This window comes from Homalodisca vitripennis, chromosome 1 (assembly GCF_021130785.1).
Source record: "Homalodisca vitripennis isolate AUS2020 chromosome 1, UT_GWSS_2.1, whole genome shotgun sequence".
Lineage (NCBI taxonomy): Eukaryota > Metazoa > Arthropoda > Insecta > Hemiptera > Cicadellidae > Homalodisca > Homalodisca vitripennis.
Genome location: NC_060207.1, coordinates 23,137,310 through 23,153,345, shown reverse-complemented (window position 1 = coordinate 23,153,345; position 16,036 = coordinate 23,137,310). Strand labels below are relative to the sequence as shown.

The window sequence follows — 16,036 nt, the reverse complement described above, 5'->3', positions numbered from 1 at the left end:
AAATAAATTCAATCCAGTCCAGTGTTCCACCAAAATAGTTCCATTAAATAGATAATTAAGCCTAAAGATAAATAACAAATACATATATATATAGATATAACAACGTAACTATAATAAAATTATAAACAAAATAACAACAATAATAAATAATCATAAATATTAACAAAGTCAAGATAAGCCATAACAAAAAGAATGCGCGCGCGCGCGCGCATGTGTGCGTTTTTAATCACGTATACACATCTTAATAAAAATATTGGTAGTGTAGTAATTTGTTAAATGTGTGTATGTAAGGTATTAGATAGTCTAGCTCAGTTTATATCCCTCTGACAAAGTCTTTTGTATTGATTAATACTATGTAAAAATATATATCAACCTCCCCAGGCAAAGAATTATGCAATCTCATCATTGTATTCAAAGGTGATGAAAAATGTGCCATTGTACGAGAAAAATTAATGTGAAACAAATTTTGGGATCTATTATAAAATGATGGAGTGTAAAAATTAATTTTTGACAAGCAAAATGAATCCATTACTTCACCTCTCAGCAATTTATAAAGAAAAAGTAAATTCGCTAATTTTCTACGTTTTTGAAGACTTTCCATTTCAAAAATGCTTAAAAGTTGATTATATGAAATATCGAAGGTAAAGTGACCAGTTTCTTTAAAATATAAATATCGTAAAAACCTTTTTTGTACCTTTTCAATTAAATTAACGCGATTAGCAAAATAAGGATTCCATACTATATTGGCAAATTCTAAATTTGATCGGACAAGTGATATATACAATGTTTTTAAGGTTGAAATTGAATGAAAATTTGAAGACTGTCTAATAATAAATCCCAAGTTTTTGTAGGCCTTATTTACAATAGATGAGATATGAGGATTGAAAGTTAAAGTAGGATCCAAAATTACGCCTAAATCCTTAAATTCAAATACCCTTAGTTTCCTTTAGAGCTTGGATTTTTCTACACTTGCCTAAAATAGTTCAATTGTTACTAACATCATTGGAGCTCATCATCATCATCCGACGTTTCCGTTATCATGGGTCGTCGTACACAGCCTCCTCCACTTTTGTCTGTCATTCCAGGTCTCCTCTTCCTCCACCTGTATTTTCTGTAGTCCCCTTCTCTCTATGTCTTTCCACACTTGGTCCTTCCATCTTCCTCTCGGTCTTCCTCGGTCCCTCAAAGTCCAACCCCTCGTCCTCGTCGTGAGGGACGGGCAACGGCTCAAAGAGACGGCTAACGAGGCTCTGGTGAAGCTACGTCAGGTCTAGCAAGCCGATAGTGGATAAAACTTGCTTTCAAAAATAATAACAGCCTCGGAAAGGATCATTGGAGCTATTCAGCTGTAAACAGTTTCACTCACTGACTTCAGGGTTCCATCTTTAAACAAATTTGAAATGGATCAAGAGATTGGAATATATTTTAGTGACTACCACTTATCAGTATTGTTTGGAATGTCATTAAAAAATATATATACTCATTCTGACCCTGTTTTTCAAAATGAAATGGTGTTCAAAGCTGTGGATAACTGCTTGTACTTTAAAAACATGCCAAGAGGTCTTACTAAAGCTTTGTACCGTAGAAATGCCCTATGCATTGTAACAAATGGGTTTTTATTGTATTGATACAGATATATTATCCTACAGTTTAACACATTTTTCATAATAATAACAATTTACAGTATAGTCTGTATGAAAGGAACCTGCTTGCTTCAGTACCTTCTTTCTTCACATTTTCATAATACTCAAAAATGTCAAACAATGTATTTAAAATGTGTGTCTGTCCTCCAAAGACTGCTGGATATATTTCAATGAAAGTGTTTAACAGTTTTACAACAAACTGTACAGTGGTACTCAAATGTTTGCTTTAAGAATTAACAATAGTACTTAGAAATCAAAAAAATCTTACTATCATGTAACATTATGAAAGTTATTTAAGATTATGACCTTCATACTCAAAATACCCTTAATTTATTTCAGGCTTTACCATACAAGTCACTTCATAAAGCTTTTGACTACATGGCATCACCTGGTATCGTGATTCCACTTTTGATGCTGCTGGTACTCATCATCTACTATCTTATTTCTCTAACGAGTGCTCTACGAGAAGCTAACAATGATCTCAAAGTAAGTAGCACTATATAAAGAGTTATCTAATATGGTCCTGTACTGATTAAAAAAATATTATGATATATTTTTTATTACATTAGTAAAATAAAACCTAGTAAATATTTGTAAAATATATATAACCTGGTACAAATAGCAAGATCTATTTTCTTGTGAAAGTTCAAAAGTTTTAGGGAATACCTCCAGTTTAAAATTTCAGACACACTTGTCTTTGTGATATCTTATTGGAAATACAATATAAAATTTTAACAGAAAAAAATATACACCCCCATTATGACATGTATTTCTCAAAGTGAGACATAGATAATTTAAAGTAAGACAGGATTTCCAGAAAACGAATCAAGATAAAAAGAACTCCAATTTTTGAAAATGTGTCCAGATCTTTTATATTGTTCCAATTATGAATTACCAAAAGAGGTTTATAATTTTAAAATTTTTGATTTGAAGCTCTTCATTTGTAGATTATTCTTTTACAACTTTGAATCTTTCAAAAAGCAGATGAATAAATAAATATAACAATTAATATCTCTTATGTATTCTCTTTCAGTCTGTTAGAAGGCAAAAAATTAGAAAGGGGATGGTCCTCCTACAATTGCTACTCACTCTTACCCTTTCATGCCTCAAAATAAAAATATAAAATTTTAAATAAAATCCTACAAACAAAATAATGCCTTAATTTATAGTGAAAGAGTTTTACTTTGTAAGTGATCATAAACTGTATGGACCTGACTTCTTTGTTTAAAGTTGATTATTGACACTGGAAGATTTGAAAGAATAACGTGATTTGCCATTGTTATTTTTTTATTTGTTTTTATCCTTAGGACAAGAAGTTTATACGCAGAAACAATGCCTGGACTGGACTCCAAATACCTTTTGAACCCTTTTCTTTCCCTTCTTTTCTTCTTTCTGTTCTTAATTTTTTTTATTTTTAGGTACCTCCTCCACCTGACAAAAATTATAGATTCCAATCCTTTAAACGTTGTGCTATACCTTTTGTAACATATAATGATGCCAAATGTCCAAAATCCTGTTATTTTTTTGGAATTTACTTCTTGTACATTGTCTTGTAATTAACAATAAATAGTTTAATGTAAAAAAGATGCTCACTATTATTTCTCTTCGTATATTTTATAACCAGTAAAAAAATTGGAGTTAACACAATCAATTTCCCATTGATTTATGAGGAGTACTTTTCAAAGTTGATTATTGATTTTAAATCTTTATAAAAATGTATTCATTATTATTTTGAATTAAACCAACTTGTGTTTAAAGTGTGCCTTTTTGTTTACATTTTAATTTTGATAACGGTGAATAACTAAATGGTTACAATGAATGAGTTTTATAAACAAACAATAACTAAAAATCTTAAATTTTATAATTCCAACAAATTAATCATAATTAATTTAAAAAACTGCAAATATGCTAACTATACTGAGCAAATTTAATCCTTTTTAATTTATTTATCATTTTTGCATTTATGATTATATTATCTTGAAGATTTTAGTTTTTTATTTTCAAATTCCCAAAAATAGGTTGTATTACCTTTTTCTCCCTCTTGATTCCTTTAAACTATTAGGCTTCAAAACATATAAGAATTTCTTAAAAAGAATCGTTGTATAATTGCCAGTTTTATGAATCAAAATCTATTTTAGAAATAATAAATGTGCTGTCCAAATTTTAAATGCACTGTTGCCTCCAGATACAACTTCGAAGGGAAAGGACTGAAGAGAGGCGGAAAATGTTCCAGCTTGTTGACAAAAAAAGACAAGAAGCTGAAAATCCTGTTTTCAAATGGAGAAAAGCACTGCCCAACTCACCAAGTGGAAAGTTGTCAATTGCTGATATTTCAATTGATATCCTGAAAGCAGGAGCTGTTATAAGTAATGGAACAGCAAAATATGACTCAAAACATAAAGGTGAGCATTTGAATCTTACACAAGAATATTCGGTACTTTGGGATTATACCGACCACACCCAGACATGAATCGTTATTTCATATTTCGTTTCTACTGATTACTAGATTAGCGTAGAACAATATTTCGTCCATATAAAACAGGAATTGTCTTATCGCAAACCCCTCCCCATCCTCAGACAGAGGTCAAAGTCGAGCGTCTAGTAGATAACGTGATTGCAGAGCCTCGCCGCCCGTTCAGCTGGTGCATCGCTTTGTTGTACTTCCGTGTTTTACCTCTACATTTCTCCAAACACAAAAATTCAACAAAAACAAACATTTACCAAACTAAACTCTTTATTAAAAAAACACTAAAAACTTGTTTTTATTCTTGATCACATTCCGCCACCCAAAATGCGAGTGCCTCCGGCCATCAGCGCGGGCATTGGCAGCACCTTCGGTGCTGCCCCGCGCTGATGTCGACGAAAGAAAAACATCCCTCGAGATAGTACCTATCAGTAAAATATCAAATTCTAGAGGGGCTAATCAGAAATATAAATTGAATTGTAATGGAAAGGCAATTATGTACCGTGCAAATCACGTGATGCCGCGCGCGGCCTGCCGTAATCAGGATTCTCGAGAAAGATAAGATAACAGCGATCACAATACCTGAAAATGCTTGTAAGTTTGTAATTTTGTAATTGAAGAGTTGTTTTTTCGTTCTATCATGTTTGTTTCTATAAATTTCTATTTTTGTGTTCTTCATACTAGTGTGGTCGGTATAATCCCAAAGTACCGAATATTCTTTGATTCCAAGTGCTTGTAACCCACATGAAAACTGCTAAATAATAAGTAGTTCTCGGAGCAGTAGACCTTATTCCTATACTGTATGTTATATCTCCAATATGTATTGTAGTAGCCATAATTTTTCTATCAGACACACGCACACACACACACACACACACACTTTATATTTATATGAACTGGCTTAAAAGAGAGACCTCACATTGCCTATTTAACAATGTAGAGATCAATCAATTCTGAAAAGCCATCAATTTTTAATTTTGTCTGTCTAGGAAGATAATGGAGTGGTTCATCTATGGAGTGTTTTATTATAACTCTTTAAAAATTAATACAATAGAATGTAGCATATCTATTATCAAATGCTACAAGAAATAAATTAAAAAATTAGTAATAATGCTTTATGTTATCACTTATTATAGAGAATCACAAGTTTATGAATAAACTGTTGAATTCATATGTTTTGACTTTTAAGTTACTAGAATCATTAAGTTACTGTTTCTTTGATATATAAAAATAGTTTTAATACTTGCTAAGCTAAGTTTGTTATACCAATGATTAAAATATATCATTCTTAATTAATTAAAAATGTAATAACACTTGTTCTTTAAAGTCATCTATAGTGCTTTACAACTTGTATATTTTCCTTTTTCTTCAAACATAATATGCGCTTTATCACAAGATATTAACTCACTGTTTATTTTATACTAAAAACTTCTCACATAAGAATCTTTCATATTAACCAAATTAACAGCTTGTTTATAAAAGTTTCATCAGCAATGGGTTTATCTATGTTCAATAAACCTCTGTCAAATAAAAAACAACTGTGAGTTGTCAAAAGTTACATGTTTTGGAAATCACTCCATCACAGACTACAACTTTTAATATGTCTCTGTGAAATAAGTGTTTGTTCATTTTATTTTTTTGTGTTATATAACTTTAACTGCAAGAATGAAGCCATTTAGTGGATCCTATATTATCTTCTTGTCGGATGATGGAATGATTTCCAAAATTGTTACATTTGACGGAGGTAAAAATTAGTTATGTAATTGATTTTTAAATATTATTCTTTTATGTATTTATATGTAAAGTAATTCCCATACAGTACTTAAATATCATCTATATTTGTGCAGATTTTGAGAGGATTTCATTTATCCTTCAGATAAAGAGTCAGAAAATAATTTATTATCTCACTGATATTTATAGCTTGCATCTTGAAATCTTCATCTTATTTTAGCTATATATAGTAAAGTATTAAACTATTGTCAGGTTTATTGTTTCAGAACTTATTGAGGAATTCATTAAAAAAACAAAGAGAATGCCCTCAGGCACATCTGAAGAAGAAAACGGAGTTCAAGAAGCAGGGGAAGGTACTGACATTGAGCATCAAGATTCACTGCCGTACGATATATCTAAGGTACAAAAATACTCAGAGCTGTTAGTTAAAAAAGATGACACCAAAAAGAAAATTCTTAAAGAGGAAGATATTACTAAAGGAGATCACAAGAAAAAATCACCCAAAGAAAAACAATCAATGAGTAAAGAGCGAGAAGATTCAATTAACTCTGGATGGTCAGACATTCCTGAAATCCGAATAATTCAGACAGAGAGTGCAGAGCGATTGGATGATGTGGGAGGCCAAACAAGAACAAAAAAGAATTGTGATACAGATATTGATAATGAAGAAAAGTATAAAGTTACCAAAAGGAAATTAAAAAAAGGAAAATCACAACAGAAAATCAATCAAATTTCCGAAACTAAGAAGAGTAATAAGAACATGAAAAATAATAAACCCAAGAAAGAGCTGAATTTTAACGAAAAAGATAGTAAAGATTCTCCTGAAAACACCAAGAAAGCTCATAAGCAGAAAGGTAGCACAAGTACTAAAGAAAACAGAATATCATCAACAGAGAACCGTGCTCTAGATGTTGATGTTAATGATGAAGAGAACCAGTTAATGTCAGAGAATGATGATGAAGATGAAAATGATCAAAGCAAGTTTATTGTTCGTAAAGTAAAATCAGGAAACAACAAATTAAAGACACTACAAAATACAAAATCACAGTTAAACACAGCCAATAGAGGTATCAAAAGGGTTAAAGCTAAAGAGAACAAATCTACAGAAGAAAGTTTTGAAAATAAATCTACAGATAAAAGTAACACAGTAGAATCAAGTAATGATAGTGAAGAATCAAATGAACATACTGAAAGTGAAGATGATGAGATGAAAGGAGATATAAAAGAGGACAACTATTCAGATCAATCTGATACAGAAGATGAAAGTGATCAAGGAAATAGTGAGGATGGGAATGATGTAGAAGATTTTCCTTGTGATGAAAATAAAATAAAAAACTATAAATGTTCACAGCAAGACATTAAAAAACTAACAAATGATTTTGAAAGTGGAGAGAGTGGTGAGAGTGATGTCTCATCCCAAAATACTGTTAAACATGTTAGTTTACAGCAACAAAGAAAAGAAAGTAGAGAAGAAGATATTAATAAAAAACAACCCGTTAAAGACCAAACAAACTCTCAGAAAGTAATGGCCAGATTTAAAATTGCAAATGTTCTTCTGAATGAAGCAAGAAGAAGAAACAGTAATGGTCTTGAGGAAAGTTAAGTTAAATTTATACAATTAATGGAAAAAACATATTTATTTCAGTCATATATTTTGTGACGCACTAATAAGTTAACATGTTAGCTTTTGTGGAAGAGTATTTTATAAAACATGTGATTGTGCATTTTTTATCTCACCAAAGTAATTTTGTAGTATGTGAGAAGTAATTAATTATTTTATGATAAAAATATTGAAATATAATACATTAAAAACATAACTTAAAAAGAATCTAAAATTTGCATATTGATTTCAACAACATTATAGGGCTAAGGTTTGGAGAGTGAATACCGTAAGATGTACACTTTATTAATTCTATAACATTTATCTGATTAATTATAATACTTTTGTTGTGATTCATTAGGCTTCTTACTCTAAATGTGAACCATGACAGAAGATTTGGTTTAAGAGTTGAGTACAAATCCTGAATTAATTCTGACCAATTTATCCACTTAAACTTCAGAATGATTTTGTATAATCAATCCAATGTTGTTTCTTTTGTGTGTGTATAATTTTTTATTGTCTTGTTTTATTTCATTTTTCTTTATATAAAATAACCTAACATGACTTTAAACTGCAATAATTTGATACTGGCATTAAATAAATATTTTTTTTTGTACTTGTATTATATACTCAGAAATGTTGTACATCAGTCTATAAAAAAAAACCAATAACATAAATGCTTCTAAGTGCACATACAAAATATTTCTGAATGTTATGTTAATGTTATGTGATTTGTTTTTTTTTTTTAACTTTTATCATTTTATTCTAAATCAAATAATTTTTAGTTTATCTATCAAAAAATCTATCAGTTAAGTATTGAAACATAATTTGTTTTAATTGTTAAAAAAAATCCTTTTAAGAAATTTCTCTAGACCTTCTTTTATTAATAAATTTATGTCTAAAACTGTTTTTGTAGTTGTGAAAACGTTAACCGTTTCATATCCATACATATTGGTTATTATAAAGAACCAGAATTCTAAATTTTAAGATTTGTACAGTTCTAGTAATCCAGAAAATAAGGATTAGAATCCAGAGCTCCAGATTTGAGATAGGTGAGCAAATTAAATTCCTACATGTATTATTTACAATTCTGGTGGCCCCCCTGCGCCACGTACTGAAGATCAAAACGCTCTGTTGAAGGTTCCTGTTAGTGATTCCTACAAGCGTAACTGCTGTGTGAAATTCTGAAACTGCCAGATTCTACTCCAAGTGACTATGGATAATAACAAAATCATGATATTTCCCTCAGCAATGCACTTCTGAAAGAACTACACTCATTAATTGTTGTCTCTCTAACTACTTATTCTGTACCACTACAATTAGTACTGACTTCTAATTTACCACCTAAGTAAATAACCCACATATTTTACAACCCGTTAAGTTCTCTAACTATACGTTAGTTAGTTTCTCTTGGTCTGTGACCTATAGTAAATTATTTCTCACAATCAGTTGATCTCAAATCTCAAACTTCAAAGTAATCACATTTATTTACTGTTATCACTGTTAAATTGTAATATTTTATAAAAAGTTATCTTCTCTAATGAAATGTAAATAAATTATATGGTAGTATTGGTTATGGATTATTCCAGTAAAAAAATGTATACAATCATGTATAGAATTATTTATAGTTAGTTTTCATTCACGTCAGATTTTCAGGTATATGTATGTAGTAAGTAATAAGAATTTTTGTTTGTTGTTTCAATATTGTACACTGTTGTATATAGTAAGTAGTTGATTATCTAAATATATGGATTTTTTTGTACTTGATGTATTTATTTTGATGCCTTGTAAACACCAATACAGTGAGTGTATAATGATAATACACTAATTTGATCTCAATGTTTAAAAATAATCTTAGTTTTCATTCACAGACTAGGATGTAATTTAAACAATGCATATATTTGAACTAGTGCATATATTTGGGAGTGCCGATGGCCGAGTGGTCTAAGACATTGGACTTTGAGTCTGAGTTAGAGATAGCGCAGGTTCGAATCCTGTCTGTGACCGTTGCACTTTTTACCAGTACCATTGACCTCGTACTGTATCGACTCTCCTCCTTATTCTGTTTGATAAGATCCTCGCACAGGCCAGTGACCCATGAGGACGGGCAGAATAAGGCATAAAGGGAGATCGGCTTCTACTTTATTTAAAAAAAAAGAAAAAGAAAAAGTTAAGAATTTAACGTTGATACCATAGTGGCATTGCATACATGTCTTTGTTTGTGCAGCAAAATTTACACTATTTATATCTTATTATTGCTTAACTTATTTATTTTGACATTTTCAAGAATGCCTTTTAGCTAACTTTGGTTTCTATGAGTAATTCCTAAAAGTACTGCATTATTTTATCGGTTAAAACCAAAGACCAGGGCTGGATTTACATATGGGCTGAATGGGTCCCAGGGCAGCAGAATACAAGGGGTGGCAAATTTTGGTAAAAATAAATTATTCAAAAAGTTAAAAATATGTGAAAAAATTACTTGTAATAATTAATTACAAAATAATAAATTTCAGATTACCTCAATCCTAAATCTAAGTATTATTCAAATCAGAGTCGAGTTATTGTATTGTAATTCCTAAATATATCTTCTTTAATGTGATTGTCCTTAATCCAATAGACATTTTTCAACTTTCTTTTCATGATATTTTAGTAATTTGCCAGTTGATAAATGTTGTGACATCTCGTATGTTATGGTAAAAACAATAACTGCAACTATAATTAGCGTACTTCAATGTTGACAATGCAACCTATTTTATTTGAGTTTTATTACAAGCTTAGGCTGGCCACCTCGCTGCCGCTGCATCGCGTCGACCCACCATAGAACCAAGGTAAGCCTACATGGTTGGGGGGGGGGGCAAATTGTGGATAGCCCAGGGGTGGCAAATCTTCAAATCCACCTCTGCCAGAGACCGTTTGTGCATTATACAAAAAAGAGGACAATTTTGATTTTTTCTTTAAAAAAAAACTGGAAAAATTTAGAAAAACTTGTCAAGTTTATTTTAATTAAGGGTATGATAAATAGGGTTTCATTATCTAACCTGTGACAAACCCAAAGCCAAAGATATTAAATTTAAGCAATTAATATGAGCAATACCAAAAATAACAAAACAGAGATATTAATATTTTCGCAAATATGCTTATTTTTAATTTGGAATTATTTAAAAGTTGTCTAACAAACTTAATTAGCTTAATCAGATTTTTATAACTCAACTTTCATATATATTTCAACTGTTTGTACCACCATATCTAACATATGGTATCTTTACATTACACATTGTTATAATAAAACAAAATACGTCTTCTATGTTTAAAAATAGAAACTACATCAAATCCACACGAAACAGTATGCCTAAATTCATCACTAAAAATTTACTCAGTGTTCCCCTTGTAGGGAAAACTATGATGGCAAGTTACCCTCAATGAAGACAAAACATCTAAAAGTATTTGACTTTAACACCCCCTCAATGTTGGATTCATTTTATGCTCTTACTACTCCATATACAGGGGGCATATTGATTTAGATATTTAGGTTCAGTTTTGGCAAAGTCCTTTTTACACAGATTTGTCCTTTCGTAGATTTAAGATTACTTCAGTTTAAACTGTTCTAAATTAGCTGACTTGAATTTCCACCAGTTTTTCAGATAATCAACTCTAAATTGAATAATTAGTTGTCTATGGCACTCTTAATACTGATGACGCTGAGTGACAATATTTACTTAAATTAATTTACTTGTAAAATATTATCATATTTAGCAAATTGTAATACTAAAATAAACAATAATAAATGTTGTATTCATAGTTTAATCACCAGTATTATGTCTTTATGAGGCATACATCATCTAACCACGCCATTAGTACTGGCAATGTCACAATGACATCATAGTATTTTTTTTGTAAATTGACTGTATGGGCTGGGTTTCAATGTGTTTACATATTGACTGGACGCACCAACACATTATGTATTGTACGACTGGTCAAGCTCACTCAGTATGGACCAGCAATGAGGGTGTAATGCCCTTCATTGATACACTTAAAGTCAACACTTTGCTTATTTGTACCAGCAATAATTTGGTTATATTATAATATGCAGTAAATGTTTTTGCATATAGCACAATATTTGGACACTCTGCAACAAATTTTAAAACAAAAATTCCAATGAATATAATATAAAATATTTTATTGTTTCTTAAAATTCAAAAATTTTAAGCTTCACTTCAGTACTAGGTAAGAAATCATTTTGTTTTATTTTTTTTAAATAAGATAAGATATTTATTGACCATTAAGAAATTACCAAAATTACAATAGGTCTCGTCAACAATTAAAAAAATACTAATCCTACAAACAGAAGTGGTAAACAGTTCATAAAATCCAAAAAAAGGAAGCAGACAACAAAAATGACATTGTATTGGCCCCTGGAAGATCCTCATTGTAAAAGTAATATTTTAAAATGTTAAACTACAATATAAAATAACAACAAAATATCAAATAACGATAACCAATAAGAAAATAACTGATAAACCATTTTTAAAGTCATAACAAAGTAACAATTGAAATTAACAAGAATAAAGGCTTTAGATAAAAACAAGTTACAAAGAGAAGATAGCAAATAACTCAAACCAAATATTAAAATTTAAAATACATCTGTTAAATTAAAAAAAAAAAAACGATTTCACATTCAAGAAATTCATCATAGTCCGGTCAATTTAGACATTGGCCCTTGCGAAAATTCCCAGAAAGCTGAAAATTTGCATAGATGTTAAGGACACCATTGCTATGAAATTGTGAAAAGTCCCCATCGATCCCATGTCTGCAATTTTTTTATTCAAGGTCAAATTTCACAAAAATAGGTTTTTTGAATTTTTCAGTGAAACGGTTAGTTTTATGAAAAAACATGTCAAACAAACATTGTAGATCATGCAATTATCTACAAAAAACCCCTCTTATGCTTTTTTTCATAACACTAACCATTTTTGAGAAAAAACAATCATAACATTTTCTTACGCTGTATTGCCTATAATATGAACACGTTTCCACGCAAATTATGAGGTAGTGTACCTAGCGCGATTTTTTTAATGTTATTTCCCCAGTAGGCCTATTCCACCGTCTATTCCAGTAAAATTTAATGAATGTTTGGTTATCCTTCTTCTTTTTAGTCGTTGCACATTGGTCAGTGTGGTCGTTGTCGATCAGGTACAGCTTGAGTGACAAGTCCCGTTATATTTGATTGTAAACATATTTTATTCATCATCATCGTCATTAGTTATTTCCTCTTCTTCCCCTCCATCTTCTTCTCTCTCTCTATTTTCTTCTTCTTCCTCATCTTCTTGAGTAGACGTAAATTGTATTAACAGCGATACATCATTTGGTTCGTCGTTCATTTAAAACCCTTCTTCTGTTGAAGATTCAACATTTGAACACGATTGGCCTTGACAAGTGGTGCACGCTAGTGAACAAAATAAGCCTACTTTTTTGCGGCCGTATTAAGATAAGAGTTACACCCCTTTGCAGTTCCAAGAAACAGAATTAAGGAGGTTTTCTGGTTCAGGTGGAAGAAGCGTGTGGAATATGCTTCCAACCCCATTGTTCTGGGTCTAGTTGATTACCAAGCCACACACCTGAACCTAGTAATAGGCTATACACGATAAAATTGTTGGTGAGCGGGCCGCGGTTGGAGGAAGACTGGCTAATTGCACATGTTTTCTATTACGTGTTTGTTTCGCAAAAGATAAGTAACGTAATTTGTCTATGGACGTAAATTTTGGAGCTCCATATACAGACAGAAGAAAGCGAGTTTCTGGTGAAGAGTTGATATCTTTGAAAGCTTCTGCACAAGGAATAAAATTTTCTTTTTCAAACAATTACAAAATTGTTGTTTTACCCCTTCGAAACATTGATGATGTTGTATCACAGCCAGTCATAGCATGTAAAAACTGTATATGATTGAACCGATTGATAATATTCCCGAATAATTGCTGCCGCAGTTGATAGGACCTTCAATTGCTCTTCTGAGTAATAATGACTCTATTACGTTTTTACTTATACTATCAGCACTTACGTTTTTACATATATTTTCTAATTCTTCTAACGTAAACTAACAGTCATCACTACTTTCAATATATGAAAATATTTCCCCCATGGTGAGATACAATGCTTCATCTTGAGGACGGCCTCCAGTGGTCGGCTTTAAAAATGATACAAAGCAATCATTATGGTACTTAGCTTCAGCAGCATCTAAATCGTGTTCAAACCCGATGCGAACAACAATATTTTTTGCGATGTCATCAGAACGAGACTGAGCTGCTTTCATAACTGAGTCTTTAAATGAATGAATTATAACGTTACAAATTTTACGACGAGATATCTGTGCTCGTTTCTTTTTGTAATCCTCACTCAACTTATCGCTGCAAAATAAACGACATTTTTTAAAACAAAAATATGACTCACTTACTTGTGCTCTAGTACGAGGAGGACTTTTTGAGAGGTACTAGCTTATTCCTCTTTATGTTGCCGTTTTGCTGCTGCAATTGTACTCTTTCTATTGTATTGTTTGCGACACTGCACATGATTTGTCGCTGAATTTACATTCTCCAAGTAATCAGTAAATTGATTCCTCCCTTGAATACTCGCGTTAAGTAACGTCTTCATGCCGCGATCAACAATAACACATTCACTTGAAGATAAAAGTTTAGTAAAACTAGTGTTTTTGTAAAACACTATTGTGACATATTTTCAACAAAAAGTGAATACAGCACAAACTTTAGCAGAGAATATTTGAAATAACTACGTTATTTCACTACGAAGGAATTTTAAAGGTGAAAGGTTTTTTCAGGCGCGACCTCAGAAAAGCAGGTAGACGGAACGGGCACTCGAACAATGGAATGACAGGCAGATGTTCAAAGGGCACATGGTCCCTTAAAATTAGGGACTCCGTTTTTTAAAATATCATATTCTCAGAAATATAGGTCAATATGAATGTGTTAGTCACACAGACTTATAGTTTTACTTATATTACACGCCAAATGGTATCATAGGTAGCTTAGCCATGCTTATTATGGACAATACAGCGTAAGAAAGTTTGTAACTGTTTTTTCTCAAAAATGGTTAGTGTTATGAAAAAATGTATAAGGAGCATTTTTGTAGATAATTGCATGATATACAATTTTTGTTTGTCATATTTTTTTCATAAAACTAACTGTTTCGTTGAAAATTTCGAAAAACCTATTTTTGTGAAATTTGACAGTGAATAAAAATGTTTGCAGACATGGGTATCGATGGGGACTTTTCACAATTTCATAACAATGGTGTCTCTAACATCTATGCAAATTTTCAGCTTTCTGGGAATTAATGCAAAGTTACCCCTATTTTTTGGCTAAATTGACCGGACTATCAACAGAATACATAGGATGTATTTTAAGCCAATTAAACAGTCTGTCAGAGAAAATCTTACCACATGTTACTTCTACCAGGCACATTGGTAGCTTATTATACAATTTTGCGTCAAGTGTATTGTGATATTGTTGTGTCCTTGTCAATCTACACCTTGTTATATCAATTTTATTTCTAAGCCTAGTATTGTGGACATGGACATCAGACATGGTCGTAAAACTATCAATATCATTTCTCATAATCCTAATTATTTCCTAAATATACAATTTTGAATAGAAGATGAAAACTTACTAATACATTGAGATTGAGTTTTTTCTAATAAGATAAATTAATTTTGGAATAAATATTTCCATAAGTTACCTACAAGTAACTTTTCAGAATGACTGCTCCCACAATAAATTGGGACAAAAAGATAAACGCCATAACAGCTATTTTAAAAAACTTCACAGTCATTACATAATGCCAACCTGTTAAGTATGTTATGATTCTGATTAGACACATAAAGGGTATTTATTTACAATACCGTGACCATGAAAAATGGACTTTTTTTCATGGGTTGGGCATTTATAGCCAAGTATTATTATCACAGGTGCATATAAACTGGGGGGAAAGTATATTATTGTATTATATTGATGCCTTTCGGGCATTATTGCGTTAAAAATGGAAAATAACCGACAAAATTTTGTCAAACAACACTTAGAGGGTTAAGGATCAGGGGCATCACGTGATCTGGGATTCGACTTTTGCAAGCTCGAGTTAATTTTTTTTCTAAAAGAGCAAGCAGTGCGCAGCACTGCGCAGCGGGCAGGCATCGTTGACAGAATTAACGTACTTGTCAGCATCATTTCAGTAAAATTGCCAGAGATACTGTCAAAAACAGAGTTTTCAAAAAATCGTAACTCCTTTGATTTTCGTTGCCGACGAATTTTTTCTTCACTATTGTTTTCAGGGGAAAAAAATGAACATAGGTACCTTTCCATGGTCACGTTATTGTAAATTGATACCACATAAAGAACATTTGCCTCATACTCAGGTGTGGTTGGCATCACCGAACTTGAAGTATGGATGAAGAAATGGGTACTCCACACAAAATATAAACATTGTTGTCGAAGTTGCTACATTATATTTTTGCACAACTTGGAGAACTCTTTAAAATAGTAACAAGTTAGCCACAGGATAATAAACTGAATGGACAGGAAGGCAAATATCCTT

The 16,036-nt window shown here is 31.4% G+C and overlaps 1 protein-coding gene across 1 annotated transcript in view; it reads left to right on the top strand.

Annotated features, from left to right (window-relative positions):
* The window catches only part of LOC124355516 (transmembrane channel-like protein), a 31,270-nt gene extending 23,108 nt beyond the window's left edge, over positions 1-8,162 (top strand). Inside the window, exons 14-16 of the mRNA XM_046806710.1 lie at positions 1,983-2,129; positions 3,829-4,045; positions 6,105-8,162. Of these exons, the coding sequence (XP_046662666.1) occupies positions 1,983-2,129; positions 3,829-4,045; positions 6,105-7,441 (1,701 nt within the window). The 3' untranslated portion in view covers positions 7,442-8,162. The remainder of the gene's footprint in view (positions 1-1,982; positions 2,130-3,828; positions 4,046-6,104) is intronic.
* The last annotated feature ends 7,874 nt before the right edge of the window (positions 8,163-16,036 follow it).